At 41.5% G+C, this 24711-nt stretch overlaps 1 protein-coding gene across 2 annotated transcripts in view; it reads left to right on the forward strand.

Moving 5' to 3' along the window:
• The window catches only part of nsmfb (NMDA receptor synaptonuclear signaling and neuronal migration factor b), a 40337-nt gene that overhangs the window by 8754 nt on the left and 6872 nt on the right, over positions 1 to 24711 (forward strand). The window contains exons 3-9 of one of the 2 annotated variants that reach the window (XM_078789227.1): positions 3661 to 3781; positions 13986 to 14047; positions 14125 to 14850; positions 15596 to 15668; positions 20117 to 20185; positions 23584 to 23636; positions 23974 to 24066. In XM_078789227.1, the coding sequence (XP_078645353.1) occupies positions 3661 to 3781; positions 13986 to 14047; positions 14125 to 14850; positions 15596 to 15668; positions 20117 to 20185; positions 23584 to 23636; positions 23974 to 24066 (1197 nt within the window). The remainder of the gene's footprint in view (positions 1 to 3660; positions 3782 to 13985; positions 14048 to 14124; positions 14851 to 15595; positions 15669 to 20116; positions 20186 to 23583; positions 23637 to 23973; positions 24067 to 24711) is intronic. The other variant, XM_078789228.1, reaches the window with a different exon arrangement.

Below are 24711 nucleotides of genomic sequence, written 5' to 3' on the forward strand. Positions count from 1 at the left end.
TTATTTCATTTTGATGATTTTACGGTTATGTTCACAGCCATTTTTCATTGCTGCCCTTGTCTTCTCCTGTGTGCCTGGTATGTACAATCTTTCACAGCAGAATGGGACGCTCGCAATATATGACGGCTATAAACGCGGATAATAATCATGAAAGGGAATTGTCCGTGGCCGCAGAGCGGTCATATCCAATTCCCTTGTGCAGTATTTATTGGCCTGGATTCATCTATTCTATCCTTTGTGGAATTTGAACGCATTTCTTTTTAGTGTTGATGTCTGTAAATACTCTGCCCTCAACAACCCCGGCATGAAGTACACTGAGCGTATTGCTTGCGTTTCTTTCACTGCTTTTCCTGGAACGTAGCCCTCACTTTAATACTGTGGAATAGGTTGCTTTTAGCATCTTTCATGGACAAAATACATCAGGGCTCCATCAGGGCTCCATCAGGGCTCCATCAGGGCTCCATCAGGGCTCCATCAGGGCTCCATCAGGGCTCCATCAGGGCTCCATCAGGGCTCCATCAGGGCTCCATCAGGGCTCCATCAGGGCTCCATCAGGGCTCCATCATGCCACCATCGCTAGAACAGCTTTTCACATCCGTCCCTCTCTCAGTTGGACCAAACCCCAATTGGACACCTTTATAGATACGTCAGCCAAACACGCTCGTACCCGAGTACTGGAACTCCATCAGTACACTTTTTTTGTATACGGCAGGGGTCTCAAACTCGCGGCCAGTTTGAGGCCCCCACCTTGATAGCAAAGTTTAATGTTGAAAATGACACCGGACACAATTAACATGATTTTGCCCCGCCCATACCGTTACCCTACCCTGTTACCCCGCCCTGTTTTGCTTTGCATTAGCAATGAAGCTAAAAGCTTATGACGCTGGGTACAAATAAATGCAGGAAACGATTTGGAATAAAAGGGAAAATACACGTCAACATGTACATATTTTGGTGTAAATCAGTGGTTCACAATAATTTTCTGTCTCGTAACGTCGGGTGAGACACACAAGCACCAGACTTGAACCAACAATAATTTGAATCGATGAATCTCATTTCAAAACAACATTTTCCATTTCCGCCTCTATAAGCAGAAATCGAAGATTTGAACTGACAGTGCAAGTCAGTGCACAAACATCAGGTTGACGCTTGAATATTCTGTAAAAAATTATGTTCAATAATAAAAATACATGTACACAAAAATACTGATAATATCATGATAATTTTGAGTGGATTAATCTGCAGCTTGCATCATTATAATTAATATAATGTGAACTGGGTCATAAGCTACTTAGCTGACAGGAAGCAATACGTAAAGCTAAGAGAATACGCATCTGCAAATTCATATATTACGTGCGGAGTACCCCAAGGGTCAATACTGGGACCAAAACTGTTCAAATTGTACATCAATGATATCTCCAAAGTCACAAAAGACTTAAAGCTGGTATTATTTGCGGATGACACCACTGCTTTTTGTTCTGGGGGGAGCACAGAAGAAATCATTAGAAAGGTCAGAGAAGAAATGGTCACATTAAAAAGATGCTTTGATGATAATAGATTGTCCTTGAACTTAAATAAAACTAAAATAATGCTGTTTGGTTGGACACACACAAATACGTGACAAAAAAACAATTTAAACTATTTTAGGAAAGCAGGAAGTGAACAAATGTAACAGTTACCGATTGAAAAAGCACCAGATGGAGGGGTAGGATTTAATAAGCTTTGCTTCTTCCTACTCTTTTTGGACATGTGGAACTGGGAACTGATTATGGGATGCACTCAATTGTAATCTGATGCATGTTCAAATGAAATAAAACCATTACCATTACCATATAATTAAATTCTGAAACCTCGACCTCACTTCCTGTCCGCCCCCCACTCAGCTCCCCTGGCACTGGAACACATTTCCATCAACACACACAAGCACTAGTCATATTTATATGTTATTTTCTCTTACTATGTCTACTATATATGTCACCATTTGTGCACCCAAAACACAAACATTCCAGGAATTGTGCGGTTTGAAAAAAAAAAAAAAAACAGCGAACACGTCAAGAGAGACTGACGCCATCACTGCCATCCTAGCGTGAGCGCCAGTCGTTTTCTTCCAGTCCTCATGTACGTGCATGTGCGGCGTACTAAACCTCATTCAGCATCCATCACGTGACGTCCTCTTCTTCCGCTTATTCGCTTCTCCCTCCCTCCGCCGCCTCCTTCCTCTCGACTCCCTCTCCTCCTCTGGCACGTGAGGCCAGGCGGCGAGCATCGCAGCAAAACTGACTGTATGAATATTTAAGCAGCCGTCTTTTTCATATATTACCGTTTGTTAGCACATCACATACGTGTTTACTAGCACAAGAAGTGCTGACACTCCATGGAAGCGTGCGTCACGCCTCATGAGATTCTTTTGTGCTGAAATACACACAACGCAGGCCAGTTTGTGGGTGCCAGCGCTGCCTGAGGCATGTATAAAACATGTGCATAAACATGTGCATACAAAACTCAGGCGCTAGGAACACTTTAAATGTGTTTCATAGGCTTTGTGCTGGACTTCAACTTCAATTTAGGCGTCCTTGTGTGTGACTACCTGAGACATGGCTATAATAAACGTATGTGTTGCTGTAAATGGGTCCGAGCGTAGGGGAGCTGAGTGGGGGGCGGACAGGAAGTGATGTCGGGGTTTCAATGTTGGCTTGTAAGGGATTATTGTGCCGTGTGATTGTGAGATCATTCAACCTGTTGCTTTACAGTTAACATTACTGACACCTAGTGACCGGTGTTGTCACAACATCTTTGAATGTGTCTTCGGAATGCCTTATATTTGTATTTTACTTCATTTAGCTATTTTTTAATACAAAAAATACATCAAAGTTGTTTGCTATGGGCATGTGGAACTGGGAACTGATTATGGGAGGCACTCAATTGTAATTTGATGCATGTTCAAATGAAATTAAACCATTACCATTACCATAAATGCAATATACTAAGTTCTATGTGAAGTATTTCCATAATGCCTCATATTAACTCTCTAAGAAGATCTCAGCGTATAGACTGGTCATATATCTCATCTCGTTTCATATTATCTACATACTGTATTGTATATAACTCTGGGAAAAACTGTTGATTTTGTTAATACTTGGGTTGTTTATATTGTTTATTTTTCTATATTGTGTATTTTGTACTGCTTAACTGACTCTGTACTCTTGCTGCTGTGCAATACAAATATCCCCACTGAGGGACGAATAAAGGCATATCTTAATCTTAATACTTATACACTATATATATTTTTTAATTTTACTTTATTCTCATGTGGCTTTTTGGTAACACTTGCTCTCATGCCCAAGCAAAAAGACTCGTGACTTTCTAGGTGGTTTGGTCAAGCTAACCTACATATCGGCATCATGCATGTGAGGCTGCTGTGAGCATATACAGTGCAGGCGGGCTGTCTTCCATATATGGGCATAGTTTCCTTCCAGGACTCGCGGCGAGTTAAGAGCACATCTTCTTCTTGTCTTTGTCCTCCTCATCCTCATCCTCACCCTCCTCCTCATCATCATCTCTCTTCTTCGCGTCCACTTCATCAAGTTTCCATCGCTGACTGCCGATGCTTTTGTTTTTGATTGAGCTCGTGTTTCCGGTGTGGCTGCCCGGTCCCGCCAGTCAGCGTGGAATGGTCGGCGGCTCGTGTCGTGGGTCGTGTCCACCTCAGCATGGGAACTTCAGGGTCCAAAAGGAAGAACCTGAGGACTGATGCCGTTTCTTCCGTGGCCGCTAAAGTTCGGTGAGTCCAACGTGGGAAAACCACTATAATTTCTTGTCTCTTTTTTTTTTTTAATAATGTATTTGAAAAATATCCATCCATTCTTAGCTCGTTTTTTATTGTCTGTTGGCATATTGTAAAAATAAAAAGAATTACGTATGTTAGCTAAAATGCACTAATTAGCTTTGTCAGCTACAACACAAAGCTGTTTGTTTGTTTAGATAGTTTAACAAAAATGGACCCACACTGGATTCCTTTTAGCAACTTTCGTGTAAAAATGTATCAAAAAAAGTGGCCCCCGTCCTTTTATGTTTATGTATGTTAACCTCACTGGAAAAAGTTTGGACGAGCTGTTTTCTATTTTTTGGGAGGAAGTATATGACAGTATATGAAATTATTATTATTGAGTTTTGAAAGTAATTTCTAATATTTTTAAGAAAATCAGGATTTGACATGTAATATTTCTAATGACATTTAAATGTTGTCCTTGATATGACTAAAATACAAAAACCATGCACAAAAAGGAGTAATGTCGAGTAACACAGAGCTCACATTCATTCATTCATTCATTCATTCATTCATTTTCTACCGTTTATCATCACCCATGCAATTCAGGATATATATTTTTTTACTTTTAAGTAATTTTTTTCTTTCATTTTTTGCATATTGGATTGCTTTTAGCCTTTAAAAAATCTGGGCAGTCAAGGACAGCGTACAAAATATATAAATATAAGGATCAGTAAAAGCTGTACAAATTCAAGTTAAAATTGCAAATGTGAGCTGAAATAAACAAGTGAATGATCTCGTCCAGCATAAAGAGAGTCTTAATCTGAAAGGTAAATGAGTGAATATTGCGGTGGGTGGGGGTGTGGGGGGTGATATCAAAAGACTAGGGCTCAGGTTTTGTCGTCCATATGGACAGACAAAGAGGGGACAGCGAGGGTGTGAGGAAATATGGAGCAGGTCCCAAATATGGCGGCGTGAGGTTTTGAATAGGAACTTGGGCTTGAATGTACGGCGAACTCTTTTAACCCGAGTGCAGTATTGGCCGGAGAGCCAATCAGGTTGCAGGATGGAGGGGCTTCTAGTGATTATTCGAGCTGTAAAATTCAGAGGAAGCTGAAGTTTGCTGGAAAATATTGGCAGGAGATGATATGGAAATGATGACTAGCATGGTCTCCAAGACAGAGCTCTGGGGCACACCAGAGAACACCATGGACGGATGGACGGATGGAATTTCTGAGCGAAACAAGCAGAATGCGGCTTGAGTACCTTTTCAGTACCTTTTGTAAAAATTGGGAAAACCAGAAGGCAGTACAAAGTCCCGAGAATGAGTACAATATGTCCCCTTTGAGTGCAGTTTGAATTTGAGGTAGTGAAAATAACACGGCGTGCTCAAGATTGACCAAGTTGCTCATGAACATGGCACACCAACTTGGGGACTGTGTCGCTAAACCTGGCGACAACTTGCCTTCCAAGTGGACGTAATGTCTGTTTTGGTCAAGTAGTTTGGAAAATAAATTACCTGAAAAATGCGACTTATGTATGTTTTTTTTCTACCTAATTATGCATTTTTGGTCTTGTGCGACTTACACTCCGGAGCGACTTATAGTCCGGAAAATACGGTATGTATGTATATATATATATTATATATATAATATTCACTGTACAATGACATGTACGTGAACTTTTTTTTGCAATAATGTCACAGAAATGACACAAACAAAAAAGCTTACACAAGGACTGAGTATTCAAATTTGACCATGCATCAGCGCTCCCATGGTGCTCTATCAATGACAGAAGCAGCTGAAGGAGCAATAAGATGGCGGTCAGTCTTCTTATCGATGCGACTAATGATCCGTATCTCTCAGGATGGAACATGAAGGACACCGCTGGGTGACATGTAAAACCCGGTTTTGGACATTGTATTAATCATAATCCTAATCCTGTGAAAAGGAAATGTAGATTTACATTTGTAGATTTCTTGTTTCCTGCAGGACTGCAATCTATTTGTGGTAATAGTTGGTTGACATAATGACATCATTGTCAAGTTTGCATAATTGGCTCTGACCCATTTGTAAAATGGGAGCGAAAAACAAATATGTTTAGAACTTTCTTCCGCTTCTTCTTTTTATTGTTGTTCTGGTTGGCAGGTAGGAACCCCAAAAGCAGAGGCAAACATCTCCAGAGAAAACAAGGCTTTCATAAAAATAATATGTCCAACACAAAACAATAATGCAGGGATTCAAAACCCCAAAAAGAAACAAAAAAATCGGAACCAAAACAAAACCGGAACCCGAGAATGTAACATTTCTTTTAATGTCACAAACAAGACGTAGCACGTCAGACTCTCCACTCTCTTGTCGGGGGTCGCTTCTTTGAAAAAGAGGGTCTGATTACTTGCTAAATACAGTTTCCATCACTGATCCCTCCTGCTACGTCTTCTTGTTCTCTGGTAAACCAGGTGCGTTATAATGTATTTCTTGGCGAGGGCCAACCGGTATCACCCACCCTCTCTCAGAAACACATTATAATGGGACTTTGTGGCCCGAGTATTCAGACTCCTCTAGATTCTCTTCTGGTCTTTTTGCATATTCTGACATGACAGCAGATATTGCTCCTGTCATGGAGGAGGATTGTTGCATAAAAAAAATCAACAAAGGCAGAAGAATATTCTTTTGTTTCATTAATTTGGTTTTCATGGTTTTAGTGAGGACCAATCCAGTTGACTGGAATAGGCTCCAGCATACCTGTAAAGAAATGGATGGATGAGTTTTACTCACAATTTGTCACTCCTTCAATGTTATTTCTCTCTTATTTCCATTATAATTACATGCACATGCATCAAGGGTTATTATGCAAATTAGACTGACATTAAGACAAGACAACCGAGTATAAAATATGTTGATGGATGCACTCCATAATATTGAAGTCTGTAAGGATAAGTCTTTCACCCTTGAGGCCCTTAAAAATGAAGTCATACTTGCTTTTATGCTGCTTTTGTCTTTAAAAGTCCTGACTTTTTGGATTGGGAGCAACACTAAATATTCAGTATTTGGGAATGGTTATGTGAAAAGTCTTGTTGATACTCTGGTAGTCCATTCCAGTCTTGTGCAGGTCTACAATCTTGTTGATGGTCTACAGCAGGGGTCTCAAACACGCGGCTCACGGGCCGGACACTAGTTTGAGGCCCCCACCTTGATATGAAAGTTTAACGTTAGATGCTGTATGGTATCGTATACCCAGAAAAAATTATTACGTTTGATTAATGTTCATGTTAAAGGTTAAATAACTGTTAATAGTTATCCTCCCTATCCATGTGGAAGTGGTAAGTTTTTGGCTATTTAAGTTCAAAGGAAATAACTTGAAGGCTACCGTTTAGGTCGCTAGCTCTCTAGTTAGCGAGTTAGCATGTGTCTCAAGACCCTGCAGTTGCGCACTATGTTGTAAATAAAAAAGAGTATAAATGTGACTATAGTCGTGTTTTGTCATGTCTACAGGGCTCTAATAATGCTTTGTTCATTTTAATCTGAAAAAAATCATTTGTCTACCCACCAACTATATGTGCTTTCTTAACTTTTTATTATTTGCCGTTTTATTATTATTATTATATTTATTTATTTATTACTGATTGATTTTCTTTATTCTTGATTTGTTTATTTATTGTTCATCTAAAAATAAAAAGTAAGATATTTGAAAACAGTGGAATGTTTTATCAGAGCTTTTATTGTAGAAAATTGGAACCAAAGCGAAGTTTCTAAAAAAGATTTTTTTAATAAATGCGTTTTTTTTTTTTTTTGGGAAAACCTGATGGAGCCCAGTCTCACCCAGACCCAAGCTCCAGTGGCCCCCAAGTAAATTGAGTTTGAGACCCCTGGTCTGCAGATATACTACATACAAGGCCTCCCTATTGGCTTACTAATAACCACAAAATGACCTTGATTCGGAAGTGGCAATCCAAAAAAGATGTTTACATCTCATTGACTGTTTTTTCTCATTACTGATGTCTGTGTGGAAACATGAGTCCGAACCCACCACTGACCCAGAGCTACCCATTCTTGTACACATGCACAAACACAACCATTCACATCCCTTGCTGTCATACCACTGAGGTGACTATATTTTCCTTTCGCAGCATGACTTGTTAATGCCCCCCCACCCCCCCCCCCCCCCCCCCGGAGGCACTATTCACAGGTGCCTTTATATATTGGTTTGCATCAGAGATTCCCACCTCCACTTCCTCAGCACACTTACCTGACTTATTATGCTTTCCATCTTCATCCCACTCCCTGCTTACTTTCTATTTTGGTCTTACAGACACGTTTCCTTCTTGTCGCCGTATTTTTCCTCTCCTTCCTCCCCCTCCTCATGTCACATGCTTGAAAACATGCTGTAGGAAGGAAAAAAACCTCCAAAAGCACAAGGCAGTGGTGCTGCTTGAGTAGTTGCATTGAACCATAGCAACATAAGGCACAGTTGGACGCTTCTCATCAGCTGAGTCCATTCCCTCATTCTAGTGGGTCTTTAGATTATTGCTCAAAAAGAGTTTATTTTTGGTTTCCCCCACAGAAAGCATGTCTCATTCAGGTGGGTAATAATGTACAAATAGGTGGTAATAATAGGTGGTAATAATGTACAAATAGGTAATAGAGGTACAATGTACCACTGTTAGGAAAGCCACAATTTGTACATGTTTATTTTTTTTTTTTTTACTGATTTTTTTTTTTCTTCAAGCATTTAGATTTCGCACTTTGTTTGGCAGTCCTTGAATGCGCCATAGTCTCTGGTTCCATCTGTTCCATTGTCATTCATTTGTTGGGAAGAGCTTCTTCTTGTTCTTCAGCAAATCAATCTCCTTCATCCAACCCTGTGTTCTCACACCAACTACCCTCATGTCCTCCTTCACTACATCCATAAGCCTCCTCTTTGGTCTTCCTCTACGCCTCCTACCTGGCAGCATCCTTCTACCAATATATTCACTATCTCTCCTCTGGACATGTCCCAACCATCTCAGTCTGACCTAAAGGACTTTATCTCCAAGGCCTCTAACATGTAACGTCCCGTTTGAATCGGAGAGAGCGTTTGTGTGACGGGTGTCTGTTATGCACATAATGAGTCGAGGCGGTTGACAGGAGATCAAATACTTATTTCACTCCATCCAACACAAATTATATACTTCATTTTATGTATTTTTAAATATATTCTGTCTCTCTGTTAAAGCAAATCTTCCATAAAACTGAAGTACTGTTCATACAAGTACTGTTCTGACTAAAAAATAAAATAAATAACAAAATATAAAACAAACTTAAACTATATTAGGAAAGCAGGAAGTGAACAAATGTAACAGTTACTGATTGTAAAAGTACCAGATGGAGGGGTAGGATTTAATAAGCTTTGCTTCTTCCTACTCCTTTTGGACATGTGGAACTGGGAACTGATTATGGGATGCACTCAATTGTAATCTGATGCATGTTCAAATGAAATAAAACATTTGTAGAAGGGTAAATACAGTGAAGAAAATAAGTATTTGAACACCCTGCTATTTTGCTATTTCTCCCACTTAGAAATCATGGAGGGGTCTGAAATTTTCATCGTAGGTGCATGTCCACTGTGAGAGAGATAAACTAAAAAGAAAAATCCAGAAATCACAATGCATGATTTTTTAACAATTTATTTGTGTGATACAGCTGCTAATAAGTATTTGAACACCTGAGAAAATGAATGTTAATATTTGGTACAGTAGCCTTTGTTTGCTATTACAGAGGTCAAACGTTTCCTGTAGTTTTTCACCAGGTTTGCACACACTGCAGGAGGGATCTTGGCCCACTCCTCCACACAGATCTTCTCTAGATCAGTCAGGTTTCTGGGCTGTCGCTGAGAAACACGGAGTTTGAGCTCCCTCCAAAGATTTTCGATTGGGTTCAGGTCTGGAGACTGGCTGGGCCATGCTAGAACCTTGATATGCTTCTTACGGAGCCACTCCTTGGTTTTCCTGGCTGTGTGCTTCGGGTCGTTGTCGTGTTGGAAGACCCAGCCACGACCCATCTTCAATGCTCTGACAGAGGGAAGGAGGTTGTTCCCCAAAATCTCACAATACACGGCCCCAGTCATCCTCTCTTTAATGCAGTGCACTCGTCCTGTCCCATGTGCAGAAAAACACCCCCAAAGCATGATGCTACCACCCCCATGCTTCACAGTAGGGATGGTGTTCTTCGGATTGTACTCTTCATTCTTCTTCCTCCAAACACGCTTATTGGAATTATGACCAAAAAGTTCTATTTTGGTCTCATCTGACCATAAAACTTTCTCCCATGACTCCTCTGTATCATCCAAATGGTCATATGCAAACTTAAGACGGGCCTTGACATGTGCTGGTTTAAGCAGGGGAACCTTTCGTGCCATGCATGATTTCACATCATGACGTCTTAGTGTATTACCTACAGTAACCTTGGAAACGGTGGTCCCAGCTCTTTTCAGGTCATTGACCAAGTCCTGTCGTGTAGTTCTGGGCTGATTCCTCACCTTTCTTAGAATCATTGAGACCCCACGAGGTGATATCTTGCATGGGGCTCCACTCCGATTGAGATTGACCGTCATGTTTAGCTTCTTCCATTTTCTAATGATAGCTCCAACAGTGGACCTTTTTTCACCAAGCTGCTTGGTAATTGCTCCGTAGCCCTTTCCAGCCTTGTGGAGGTGTACAATTTTGTCTCTGGTGTCTTTGGACAGCTCTTTGGTCTTCGCCATGTTACAAGTTAAAGTCTTACTGATTGTATGGGGTGGACAGGTGTCTTTATGCAGCTAACGACCTCAAACAGGTGCATCTGATTCAGGATGATACATGGAGTGCAGGTGGACTTCTAATGGGCAGACTAACAGGTCTTTCAGGGTCAGAATTCTAGATGATACACAGGTGTTCAAATACTTATTTGCAGCTGTATCACACAAATAAATTGTTAAAAAATCATGCATTGTGATTTCTGGATTTTTCTTTTTAGTTTATCTCTCTCACAGTGGACATGCACCTACGATGAAAATTTCAGACCCCTCCATGATTTCTAAGTGGGAGAAATAGCAAAATAGCAGGGTGTTCAAATACTTATTTTCTTCACTGTATATCTATGTAAATGAGGCCTAGCTCAGTTTGACCTGCGAAACAGTTGCTGTCTGTTGTATTCTGACTTTGAACGTTGTATTACTTTGTCCTCTGTGAACTGGTTTGCATGTTGACATCACTGCTCTCGGTGTAGCATATGGAATTTTTATAAGACGTGCACTGAGTCATGCGGAACTGTGAGGGACGATTGCATTTTCTTCCTCGTGTCCTTTCTCCTCCTCCCCTGGACTCATCCAAGCCAGAAGGGGAGTCTTCAAGGGGAGTGCCAGTGCTGCACGTGCAGCTTCATATTTAATTACTTAGAGTGTCATGGCGAGAAGGCATATAGGCGACACGGCTATTCCATTTGACAGTCGCCCCGGGAGATTGAAGACTTGTGTGCTCTCTGTTATGTACGTATAACCTACTACTGTACTTAGTACTTGCGTACTGTACATGTGCTGCCGCTCCACTGTGCTAGAATTCATCTTGTTATCTTTCATCGCAGATGTTGTTGCGCGTCGCACATTTCCTTGGCTGACCGTACTATCCCTGCTCCGACTGGCCTACTTCTTTGTTCTTTTCCTCTTATTCCACTGTTACATTTGAAAAGTGTCTGAATATCATATTATTTGTTAAGCTTTGTTCCTCGGAGGATGTTATCAATGCATTCTATACCTAATGATCAACTTGATATTGACCTCATTCATTGCAAGATTGTCAGATTCTAATTCTTGGATTGGACAACTTTTTCACACATGTACAGGCAATAAATGTGTTATGACATTTCATGGTTACGACATTTTCGTGTTGTGATGTTTTATGTTCCGACGTTATGTGTTGTCATTATGCCGTTTTGTGTTCTGACGTATTGTGGTGACGGTGTTTCGTGTTATGACATTTTGTGACGTTTTTATGTTCTGATGTTTTATGGTACCGACGTTTTGTGGTTACCCCATTTTGTGTTTGTTTGTTGCTATGACCTTTCGTGTCCTCATGTTTTATGTTTTCGTGTTATGCATTTTGTGGCTAGGCTGGCTTGTGTTCCGACTTTTTGTGTTCCACTGTTTCACGCTGCGGCGTTTGGTGTTACAACGTTTCATGTTGTAATGATGTTTTGTGGTCATGATGTTTCATATTACCACATTTTGTGATTAAGACACACAAAGTAATTATTATTACTGACCCAAAAACAAAGACAGAACTAATGATATGTTAATGGTGTAAGAATACGTAGTCCATGTTGCTACATACATACACTCTTCCGATGGAAAATGAAAGTGAAAGGTAAAGTGACCTGATAAAATGCTCATTAAGTGGAGAAACGCCAGTCAGCAAACCCTTGGAACGTTGTTATAATCATCAAGTATAAAGATGGTATCTTTGAACATGTGGGAGGATCTGCTTCTGTGAAATGGAGAGTAATAACTAAGCAGTGTAGATCTGTCATTATTGAGACTTCTCCCGACAAACCCGCCTCTCCCTGCCTTGCAATGCCCCTTCCAGCGTGCAACAACAACAACTACAGGGATACAATTATGACTGTTTCATTTCATTCTTGTATTTATTGTTTTTAAGACTTGTCAATGTCCTTGATGCATTCTGTGTTACGTGTGAGTGACTGAAGCCTAGGTCACAACCGTACGGGTTCCTACAGCCACTCTACATGCAAAGAAACACAAGTAATGCAACTTGTTTTATGCATTTCACACTTCACATGCTTGCAGGCTCCTATGTGTGTCGTGGACCACACGTGCACCCCACCTACCACCTAGTTAGCGCGCCCAACACGCATTCCGATGTTTCCTCCATCCTACATGCGTTCAAGGTCACCACAGCTACGTTCTCCAAGAACAAAAACATAGTCATGAAAATTCCCCTTTGCCCTTTTAAAGTCATCATTTCTATTTCTTGTCTAATGATGTCAATAGTGTGCTCAGATGGAGCTGTTATTGTTGCTTTTTCGGCTTGTTTATTAGTATTTTTAGCATATAGTCACATTTTCTTTTTATATCCCTGGGCCAAACATGGATAAACAATCTGCTAGAAAATGACACAGCACTGGCGGCATCATTCTTCTACTTTTTCATGTAAAGCTCATCGCCGCTTGGGGCAAGTCAATGGAAAGTGAGGCATCACTATTACTGCTCAGAGTCATAAAAGCCATAAAGTCAATTTAATGCATCAGGGGCCAAGTTGTTGTTAGCCTATTTCTGCTTAGTGGTCGGGATATAGAGCAGATTTGTAAACAGCTTGCAGCATCTGCATCGCTTGCAGTCACACTGTCATTGTCCACATCTCTTGTCTATGACAAAAATAGCTAGATGGGAGGTGGGGGTGGAGGAGTGAAGGACAAAGGCAGGTGCAAGTCAGAATCCGTGTCATTCATCGGGTGTCATCCACTCAATGTACATTGGCTAATATAATGACGCCGGCGCCTTATAAAGTTGTTCGGTACGGGTCTCCTCCATGCTGTATTCTGGCCAATCATTGTGTCCCGTGTCCTTTGCCATACTTTGAGCAGGCAAGGGCAAACCACGAGTCTACTACTATACCCTGGTATAACACTTTTATGTTTGCTGGTTCCTGGTTTAAGGCTTTGATGCATCATGCACTTTATCACATCATACAATAATAAAAATGCAATTAAAAAGAATGCATATTCATTAGTGTTGTGCTGCTATAAACCATCAAATTCTTTGTTTGAAAGAGATTGTGAACAGTTTGCCAGTCATCATCTGCTCCTGGCAACATAAGGGCTTTCACAACGTGTACGTGCCTGATTTTATTGTTGTCCCAGTCCTGGTGCCGTCTGTCTGCTGTGTGAGGAAACTCAAGTTGCTGCTTCCAAACCTTGCTTGATCGCAACTTGGGAGACTGGTGCGGTGGTACTGTGGGACATAGATGCTGGATTCAAGACACTTGGAGTTTAGTAGGGGTGTAACGCTACGCAATAATCACAGCTCAGTATGTAGAGTGGATTCAAAGCCTGCGTGTTTGTGTATTCAAGACCAATTCCTGGTGGTTTTTTGACATTTGCTGGTGGTTTGGGAATATCAAGTTAATTCATGATATTATTTGTTGCCTAAATGAAGCAGTTGGCAGCATAAAAATGTTGTGTCTCCACAGGGCAGCCAGAGCGTTTGGCGAATACGTGTCCAATACCAATCCGGAGAACCGCAACAGATCAGGTAGGTGATGCACATGTCATGCACACATTTAGACGACTGATGTTACATCTTATGGACAATATCTCATCTGTGTGTAGATCAACTATTGTCTGACTCCTTCCGTACCCAAGACTGTGACTCTCCAGGCCCTCTCAGTTGCTTGCATAACAACAATCTGCCGCCACAGAGTCGCTCTTTGCCCGCAACCAAGTCCAGCAAGACTGAGCACCCCGATCGTACTGATCAGATCCAATCCCAGCCTCAGGCAAAACCACTCCAAACTCAGGCGCCTTTAGGCCCATCAAAACGTAGACTCTCTGCTGCACGCAGCCTCTCCACAGAGAACCCACCCAGCGCTCCAGACCCAGAGGGGCGTGGGGCGGGTAAGCCAGCCAGGGTGTACACCATCACAAAAGAGGTCAGGATGACTCTGGGCCCCGGAAGCGATGAAAGCCTGGAACTGGACATCCTGAAGAGCAGCAAGGATGAGCCATTATCCCAAAACCATAAGCCGTCTTTCGCCAACCAGCAAATATTGTCATCAGTTCGTGGTAGCCATCACCGCGGCAACCACCACCACTCCCACAAGCATCGTGAAGGTCCTTTGTCGTCCTCTCAGTCACTGCAGAATTCTGACATCTCCATTAATACCCGAGACTTGGGGATGATGAGCAAAGGGGGTTCAGACAGTGGCGCCTGCATTCATGCTCCATGTCAAAGCCAGCGCTCCCTCGACCTGGATACCTCGCCATGGACCGGAGGGAAGCACCTCAAGAAACTGGAGAGGATGTACAGTGAAGACGGAGCATCGACTGGTGAAAAGGGTAAATAGATGTTGTTTTTATACTGTGTATCCTATGTCCATCTTTAGTGCTCTTCACGCGTTCTACCATAGAATTCCCCCATTTGGGGGTCCCTAAACCCCCAAATAGGTCATTTTTATTCCCTGTATCCCACTATGACAAGACTGTAAAGTACACACAAGGGTAGTAAGGATACAGAAAATTCACACTTTGGTTTGAGACTTTAGAATACATTTTCATGCCTTTTTGAAACAGTTCTTTCAACTCAAAATGATCCTTTTTAAATGACTGCCTCATTTTTGCTGTGCTTAGTATTTAGTTTGTAAAAATAATAATTGATAATACATAAATAATGACAAATTATAAAACAAGTAAGCGTAGAAAACCATATTTCTGTAATGGAGGTCAGGGCACACACGACAGAATGAAGTTTTTATTAAAGGTTTTGCATGGAACCAGCCGCTTTTATTATTATTTACACTCTTATTTCAAATGTTCATCTTGAATCAGAGGACAGCGTCCGTGTCAAGCTAGCAGGAGGCATCGGAAGGGGAGGAGTAGACATTTTTACTTGCTGGTTGTGCAGGTGGTCTTGGAACGTAACCACCATGTAAAGCGAGGCTTTACTGTACTCTGTGCAACACCTTCCAATTAACAATTAATAAATGCAATGTGAAATCATAAAGACGTCAGATGTCATGTCAGAATAGTATCGCCACTGAAGCTAAACTGCATTCACGCTGATGTCTTGTTCTCCTGATTGCAGATGATCATCCTAACAGCTGGTTCCCCAAAGAGAACATGTTCAGCTTTCAGACCGCCACCACCACCATGCAGGCGTGAGTACAGCACATTATGAATATGATGCATGTTTGCTCTCACAGCCAAAAAGAACACTTCTTGACAGACGATACATCATCAGCCAATCACAGGACACATGTGGTCAAACACGCTTAACATGCATGTTGTTGGGATATAGAACCATAGATTGTACTATGACATTAAACCGTCAATGTTGGAATATTTACTTGGAGTATATTCCTTGCTATAAGTTGCTCTGGAGAATGGAGTAAGTCCATGGCTCATGAAGAGGAAAGGTCACATGCAGTAATCCCTCATTTATTGCAGTTAATTGCTTCTGGAATTTCTGATTCAGAATATACTGAATATTTTTGTCGTTAAAGTATAGAAAACCTCTTTTTTACTTTCTCAATAGAGGTTTTAAGCTTATTGGACCCCTATAGACTGGATTGAACACCCTTATAGTCACTTTTACACTCCTATTATTCTTTGTTTGCATCGCATTGCACAGGCTATGGGATTACTAAAGGGACAAAAGATGTCTGCCTGTAGAATAGCGAGCTAATTAGCCTCTTATTTACTTATTATAAACTTAAGTGTTTCAAATGGAGCGAGAGAAGAAAAAAAATATTACCACTTCCACATGGAATGAGAGGAGAACCTTTTTTTTCCACTCAGTCTCAGTCATGGCAATGACCAGTGAGCAGAATATTACATATAATTTGTCTTTCAATATTTTTGGACCCAGTCTTAGCAATCCACAGCAATCATTTATTCTTTATTTTCTAAAAAAAAAACGCTAATAGTGAGGGAGCTATATTTGAAGTGCAACAACTGTGAGTGGCATTTAGCCAGAAGCCAACAAGGAGTCAACTAAAGCTACATAATCTGAATTAAGTCAATTCTTTTAACCTATATGGATACGATAGAAACTGACCAGCCAACCTAGGAACTATCTTGTCCAGAAAATATGGTTCATCATGGGAATGAATGCCGTGTCATTTTCTCCAATGATTCTATTTCTGGCGTGGAATGATTTTACAAGTTACATGATGAATGATTTTTTAAAACCATGAGTTCAATTCACAACTTCAGATTGAATTCACAAAGGGTGAAAACGATACACCACTAACACTCCCACTAATACGTGCTTAAGTGTCCATTAGCAAGTTTCACCTCCATATGACACTTTGTATACGTCAACAAACTTCTGGCATAATTCCATCCGGATTTTGGACCGCTCTTCTTGGCAGAATTGCTCTTTTAAATTGCTCTCCTGGCACGGTCCGGGCTTTTAAGCATACAGTAATCACTCGCCATTCTGCACTTCCAATTTCACAACTTCATTCTATCACGGTTTTCCAAATATGTGTTTATAAAAAAGCATGCTTTTTTTGTGGTTAAATATGACCTAATAGTACACAAAAATGCAGATTTAAACACATTTCACGAGGTTAATAATTTTCAAGCATAAAAATGGCTAAAGTGTTTTCTAACTTGTTTTTTTTGTCTTCTTCCTTTTCTCTCCGTGGCGGCGTTCCAAATCACGACTGTAGAATATCGTGAGTAATTCTTTCAGCCACCCACATTCTTCATAGTTGGCTTCTCTTTGTGTTTCCTTTTCATCTTCAACCTTTTTTTTTTCCTCATGTGCTTCACCGTGTCCTCATCCACCCTAATGTCTACTGTACTGTGTATTTCAAGGTACTACTACTCGCTCATTTTGGAATACAAAGGCAGGAAACATACATACATAAAATATAATATATTTTAGGGATATAACAGTACGCTATAATCCAGTGTACTCCACAGTACTGCAATGCCTGTAAAGGGGTGTCATGTAATTTAAAAATATGTGTTTCCGGTTAGCGTGCGTCTTGACATGTTATTATATACTTCATAGCATCTTGCTAATCATTGGAAACAGGAAGTGCAAGTCAGCATAAAACAGGGGTCTCAAACTCAATTTACTTGGGGGGCCACGGGAGCTCGGGTCTGGGTGAGACTGGGCCGCATCAGGTTTTCAATCAGGTTCCAATTTTCTACAAGAAAAGCTCTGATAAAACATTCCACTGTTCTCAAATATCTTACTTTTTATTTTTCTACACAAAATAAGATGAAAAATAAATAAACAAATCAAGAATAAAGAAAATCAATCAATCAGTAATAAATAAATATAATAATAATAATAAAAACTTAAGAAAGCACATATAGTTGGTGGGTAGACAAATGATTTTTTTCAGATTAAAATGAACAAAGCATTATTAGAGCCCTGTAGACATGACAAAACACGACTATAGTCACATTTATACTCTTTTTATTTACAACATATTGCGCAACTGCAGGGTCTTGAGACACATGCTAACTCGCAAACTAGAGAGCTAGCGACCTAAACGGTAGCCTTCAAGTTATTTCCTTTCAACTTAAATAGCCAAAAACTTACCACTTCCACACGGATAGGGAGGATAACTATTAACAGTTATTTAACCTTTAACATGAACATGAATCAAACGTAATAATTTTTTCTGGGTACATGATACCATACAGCATCCATATCAAACTAACATTAAACTTTCATATCAAGGCGCGGGCCTCAAACTAGTGTGGCCCGCAGGCCGCGTGTTTGAGTCCCCTGGCATAAACCAAACGGAGATGCATATAAATCGGGAATGCAACATTTGAACGTGAACATTGAAGGCTAGTTTTCTATTCACTGTTGACAAGGACACAGTGTGGCAGCGACATTCACACGGACACCATGGTTGTGTTTTGCCAGGAGTTATTTCTTGACTTGTGTAGTGTTTCTCACCTCAAGTCTCTGCTTTTCTTTTGATCAAACCTGCCAAATAACCCAAAATTGAGCAAAAGAGAGAAACGCTACTGTATTCAAGAAATAAGTGTTGATCTTACTACCACAGGTGCTGATAAATTCTATATTTACTCCTTTCATTTATGTGCATTTAGGATTGTTTTACTCTGACTTGCACTTCCTGTTTCCATGTATTAGCGAGATGCTAACAAGGATGTGTTGTAATGCAAATACCTTAAGAATACATTTGCACTGACTTAGTGAATGAATAAACATGACAAAACGTGCACCATTCTGTAAGCAAACCGGAAAATGGACATTTTGCCATCTAAAAAAACACGCTAACCAAGGTTACTATTTTTATTTGTATATCTAGTATCTAGACGTGTACATTTGCCATAAACACTTCCTGTCCTTCACTTTTAAGGTGCACAGTGTGGAAAATTGGTGTGCCTCTGTGCCAAACTGAAAGTGTTGCACTGAAAAATCCGATTTGGAAAAAGTAGCGTTACACCCCTCGTCATTAGGGTTGGAGTTTTAGTACACCAATACACAGGACAGGACGGACATAACTAATGTAGTGACTGATAACTAATCCAATGGACGTTATGGTGCTTTGCCCACTGCCAACGGGAGTGAACAAAGGGGTATATTTCCCCGGAATATTGGGAATACGATGACAAATGATGGCTATTAATTGTCTGAGGGCAGACAGAATGACATAATTGCTTCCATGAGTATCAGTGGCCTGTCAGTCAAAAGCATACTGCTGGGCATATGTTTGACATAGAATGACACCTGATTGTCACGGGGCTGACATTCTGTCAGGACCATTACTGTCCCCCTTAGGGAAGAGTGACAGCATTCACTGTCACTGGAGCCATTTTGTGTCAAAGACTCCTGATGATGATGTACAAAAGCAGCCGCTCCTGTCGTTCACCTTGAATATGATTGTTGGTAAGGCACTGTAAATATTCTCTCATTATGCGATCTCGCATTGTGTTCCTAGTGTGTGCGTGTGCGTATGCGTGAGTGAAAACGTGCTATCCTAATCCCAGAATAACACCAAAAACTCACTAACCGACCCACCTTGACCTCTTTCTCTTTCTGCCCAACATGAATAACTCTAATTCTTCATTCTCGACCCAAAGCCTCCCGTCTGCTCAGTCTCTTGATCACTTAGGCAGTTCAAATTCTCTCTGAAAATCAATGCTTTTTAAAGGTCATTCACCCCGATTAACCCAGATTAACCCAGATGGGGATCAGAAGTTGATAGACAGTTGGGAAAAAAGTATTTGAATCCCTGCTGATTTAGTAAGTTCACTCCCTTACAAAGAAATGAACACAGTCGGAAGTACCAACTGGTTGTTATGTTAGTACTCATTATGTGGATTAAAGACCACGTCGAGCAAAACCGAGGAACTGACCTTTGGTTGAAAGCCGAATCATACGGAAACTGAGGTTTGAGTGTACAAAAGAATGTATAACTTCTACTTAATGTTATCGTCTGTTTAAATAAAGCTACTATACAAATTCAGGTCTGTTCATGTCTGCGTTAGGGGGTGAACATACCAAATCAGCAGGGGTCATACACTTCTTTCCCACCGTCGGTGGGCTTCCGCTGAGAAAGAAATTGAAGCTCCCACAAAAGCACTTAACACTGTGACGTTCCGGCAGGGCTTTCCGAGGCATTGCGGAGAAAAAGAGGCGGAAAAGAGAGCAGGAGGCAGCCGCCGTGATGGAGAGGTACCATGTCCTGGCTTTCCTGTCCTGTCCTGTGTAATGCTAAAACATTCCTTTTACACACAAAAAAATACTTCTTGCATATCAAATATTGATTTCCCTTTTGAGTACTTTTCCAATCTTGCCTTTTTGTGTAATACCTCTTCACAGCAAGTTGAAAGAGAGTTGGGACCCTTTATATTTCTGTACTGTATACTTTTCGTCTACCTCCTATCCTGGTGTGAGTTAAGATATACAACATTATTTTAAACATGTAAGAAAATGAAAAAGTAGAGCTTATTCTATCCTAGACCTTCATATCTGAGTTTGTGTACTTCCTGTGTTCAACATTCAACAATAACATTTTATGCGGTGAACGAGTTGCAGACTCAACCTTGATGAGTAGAAGTACGTTTCCTTTTTTAGAAATGTAATATTTTTGTAGTTAAAGCATAGAAAAGCTGTTTTTAATCTAGTTTTTAACATTATTCGAGCCCTCTAGATATGAAATGACACCCCTTATACTGTACATGTCGTGGCGCTCAGGGGCGCTGAGAGGGGGATGGACAGGAAGTGACGCCAGGAAGTGGGTTCAGAGTTGAGTTTTAGCTTGTTGTGGATTACGGCCGCAACAGTAGCCCGTGTTATTGTGCTAAACCTGCAAAACCTGCCTGTTGTTTTACTTCATTTAGATATTTTTATGCGTGAAAATGTTTTATTTAGGAAAAATATACACTTAAATGTGCTGGCATATATTTTTAGTAATAGAATGAAACCCAAAATTCAAAGTGCGAAGTGGAGAGGGACTACTCTAAACCGGGTTTATAGTTTTTTGTTGTAAGGCAATCTCTGCACTTGACATTTTCACAAGTATTTTTAATTTGGTTTTAGTTAGTATGAATTTTGCTAGTTGTTGTCAGTCAAACTGTTTTTTGGTTGTTTCTTGGAGTTTTTCTCCCTTTCGGACGTACTAACTTTTCCCCAAATGTCTTTTTGAGTGATTTGCTCATGAGAACAGTGCAAATAAGCCACATTTTGCCTCTGACTTTACATGATGAGCTAGAAATACGCCTGCTTGCCCTTTGCCCTTATTGTAGCCACAATGAACCAAACCGTGACCTTGACACCGAGATACCAGATGCCAGTGATGTGCAGTCAGGGAAGATAAAAATAAAAAAAAACCCTCAATTAAATTTTTTTTTTTTAATTTCTAAGTGTATTATCTGTATAATTGTAATCATTTTAAACAATTTACTGTGTAAAAATGGCTGAATTTGCACATTTCCTGATCAAATACAGGTCAGAAACCTAAGCCGAGTGTCGTCAGTCAGCACACGGAGTTGGAATTTGGCCCCTTCCTGTTTCAGTTTGTCAATATGTCACCAATAATAGAGTTGCCGAAAACATTTCTGTGACACCGTTATACACTTTGTGCAGCCTCTGTTCTGTCTTTAAGTCTGTGACTTTGTTGTGGCTAATCCCACAATAAAAAGTCCTACACGAGGTGCTTGCAGTACTCGTACAAAGCTAACGCAGTGTGTATAGGTCACCGTGGGGGAAGCGAACGCCACATCCAACATGAAGTGTTTGAATGGAGCCATGCGGAACTCAAGTGAACTGCTTTACTTGGTGTAAATATTCTTCCTGCGTGTATCGTGTTTGTGAGTCCTGTAATGTGAGGCTGCGTTTGGGTTTGTGTGCGTCTCGTCTCGCTCAGCTTCACAAATGATGCCTGAATCGTTTGTTCCTCTTTTGCAAAGGTCACGGTACGCCTTGCACACTGACACACACGGTGAACTTGACTCCACATGGGGTGCGTGGGTGTGAAGTGATTTTAAAAGCTGTTGTCACTCAGCGAGAAGTGTTTGCTGACTGATAGAGCCCCCCCATCTCTGAGTCATCCTTCTATTTTAGGCGATGCCTTCACTGCGCCGGCAATCAGCACCGACACGGAACGCCTTCAAATCTGCATTGACGAGCAGCGCAATGTTTGCCTGAGGAATCGAACAGTGTTCAATTTAAGACGGCAATTTATGACATTGATTACCCAACACCCCCCAGGAGTTTGTGAAAGTACTTTAGTAAGGTGACTCTGTTTTGGTGGTGATGATAGTTACATAATTCCAGTAAACGTTCATATTCAACTCCAGACACTTCTTCTAACTCCACTGGGGTGATACCAAGGTGTTCCACTACACCGCGTCCTTGGTCTACATGTAGTTTCTCTAGTTCTTCTTCACTTTGATGGCCCCCTTAGGCTTGGCAGGGCTCCTGCCCTCGACTGACAGCCCCACCAACCAACCCTTCTTTGGGTTGGGTCCCCTTCTCACCTTGAAGCCCCTCACCCAACCCTAGCTCCAGGGTGAGGTACCATTCTCCTGTTTCTGGAAAGGTACAGTCTTGATGCAGTATTTGGTCTAGTCTACAATAGTCTTCTGGATTACCCGACCAGGGGCATCTATTGTAGACCCCTGACAAGGTCCTAGAGCACATCCAGTTTTACAACCAACTTGCCCAAGGTGGTGAAAAAGCCGTCCCTAGTGTTTGTGGTGTTCCACACGGGCGGCACTGAGTCATCCCTTCCAGGCAAGCTGTGATGAATAATAAAATGGAAACCACTCAAGGACCCCATGGTCCATTTCGCGTCATTCCAGGTAGGGTTTGTTTGTTTTTTTGCTTGGGGTAAACCAGAAAAGTTGGTCCATCAATCCATCCATTTTCTTCCGCTTACCTGGGTCCGGGGGGGGGGGGGGGGGGGGGGTGGGGGCAGCAGTCAGAGCAGCGAAGCCCAAACTTCCACCGGAAGATCACAGAGGCGTTCCCTGTAGCCTGTCCTCCGTCTACCTTCTGGTTAGACACCTCATCTGAGCTCCTCTTTGGTGTGTCCAGCTTCTTACGGTCTCATGACCGTAGGTGAGGGTAGGAATGTACATAGACGGACCGGTAAATCGACTCAGCTCTCTGTTTACCACCTTGGCCCGGCATAGAGACCGCCCTGATCCGCCTGTCGATCCCACGCTCCAGCCTTCCCGAACTTGTGAACAGGATCTCAAGATACTTGATGGACATGGTTCTCTGCTTGAGAACCATGTCCATCAATGATTGTACATATTCTGGTGTGTTTGGTGTCTGCCTGAGAACCAAGTCCTATCCCACTTCAGATTACCAATACAATCTTGGACAGTTGACTGGTTTTCCAAGTTGACTTTCTGAAGGTACAAGGATGTCTTAATGCGCGTTGCCTTATGGCGTAGATGTGTTTTTGTGATGCTACATTGGTTTGATCTCCACTCAACATGTGCCTCATCCTTCACAGTTCCAACAGCATCACCTGGTATCACCATACATGTCACACCATCCTTCTCCTTGGCTCTGTAGCTTCTTTCTAACACGCCTGCTTCTCTTCTTCCCAAATTTGATAGAAATTTCCGCAAACACCTCCGGATGGTGGGCAGCCGAAGGATGAAGGTCCAGAGTAAGTGGATTTTCACTTGAGACAGTAGAAGCTTGCCCTGAAACAAGGACAAGTTCAAACCGCAGCGCCTACTGTATATTCATGAGTATAATCCTATAATAATACATCGGAGATACACGGAATGTCAGCACTTATCTAGTCACAAGCGCTGCAGCTCCACCACACGCTGTGATGACCTCACGACGTTGGACGTATCTTGGCAGCAGTGCAGCACTCCATTCTCATCGCATCTAATCAGGGAATCAAACTAAGCATAGAATGTGTTCAGGTGTCCTGCTGCAGTGGGAAATGTACGCGTGAGTGACTGGCTTTTTTTTTTTTTTTTCCTCCAAATCAGCAGCCTTTGTCGACCGCCGAGCCAAGAGTTTCAGCCGCTCCTGGAGTGACCCCACCCCCGTCAACCCGGATTCGCTGCATGACTCCAGAGACAGTGAGTCAGCACCCTGTCCATCACTTTAACACATGACAGTTCTTTCTGCACCGCACGCAAACAAACACGCTCAAACCATACAGTCATCGCATACGTCCTTTGTTGCAGCGTTCATATTTCCACGCGATACATAATGGGCTTCACTTAAACATGAGCCAGTTGATGTTTGCTAAATCCAAGGATGAAGGGTCTTGAACAAGTCATGATGTGCTATACAGTATATATCACTATATTATCCCATACTACAGTATTAATTGGCCCTGTACCCTAGAAAGCGCCCATGAATGATACGGGAAAAGGCCCAAATGATACTGTGTCAAAGCCCAGGGCAGTGATACTGATAAAATATAGAGTTTAACCATGTCCAGTATCAGCCCCCGTAGTGGTCCACTCCGAGCGCGCTGCTCTGGTGTCGTGCCCGTGAAACAACCAATCAGAGAACAGCGCACGAGCGTTTGTTTTGTTGCCGTCTGTGCTCTGTCAACATGTCAACGGTCGACACTCCCGGTGAAAGACAAATAGGGAAAATAGCAAACGGAATATTAGAAATGGAATGTTTTATCACCATTAATGAGGAGGACTCTTGAAATGATGGAAAAAACTAAAAATGCAAATACAAGTCTGAAAACCAAGGGCGACCTCAAG

Source organism: Doryrhamphus excisus, linkage group LG3 (assembly GCF_037039965.1).
Source record: "Doryrhamphus excisus strain RoL-2023G ecotype Guam linkage group LG3, RoL_Dexc_Guam_v1.1, whole genome shotgun sequence".
NCBI classification, from domain to species: domain Eukaryota; kingdom Metazoa; phylum Chordata; class Actinopteri; order Syngnathiformes; family Syngnathidae; genus Doryrhamphus; species Doryrhamphus excisus.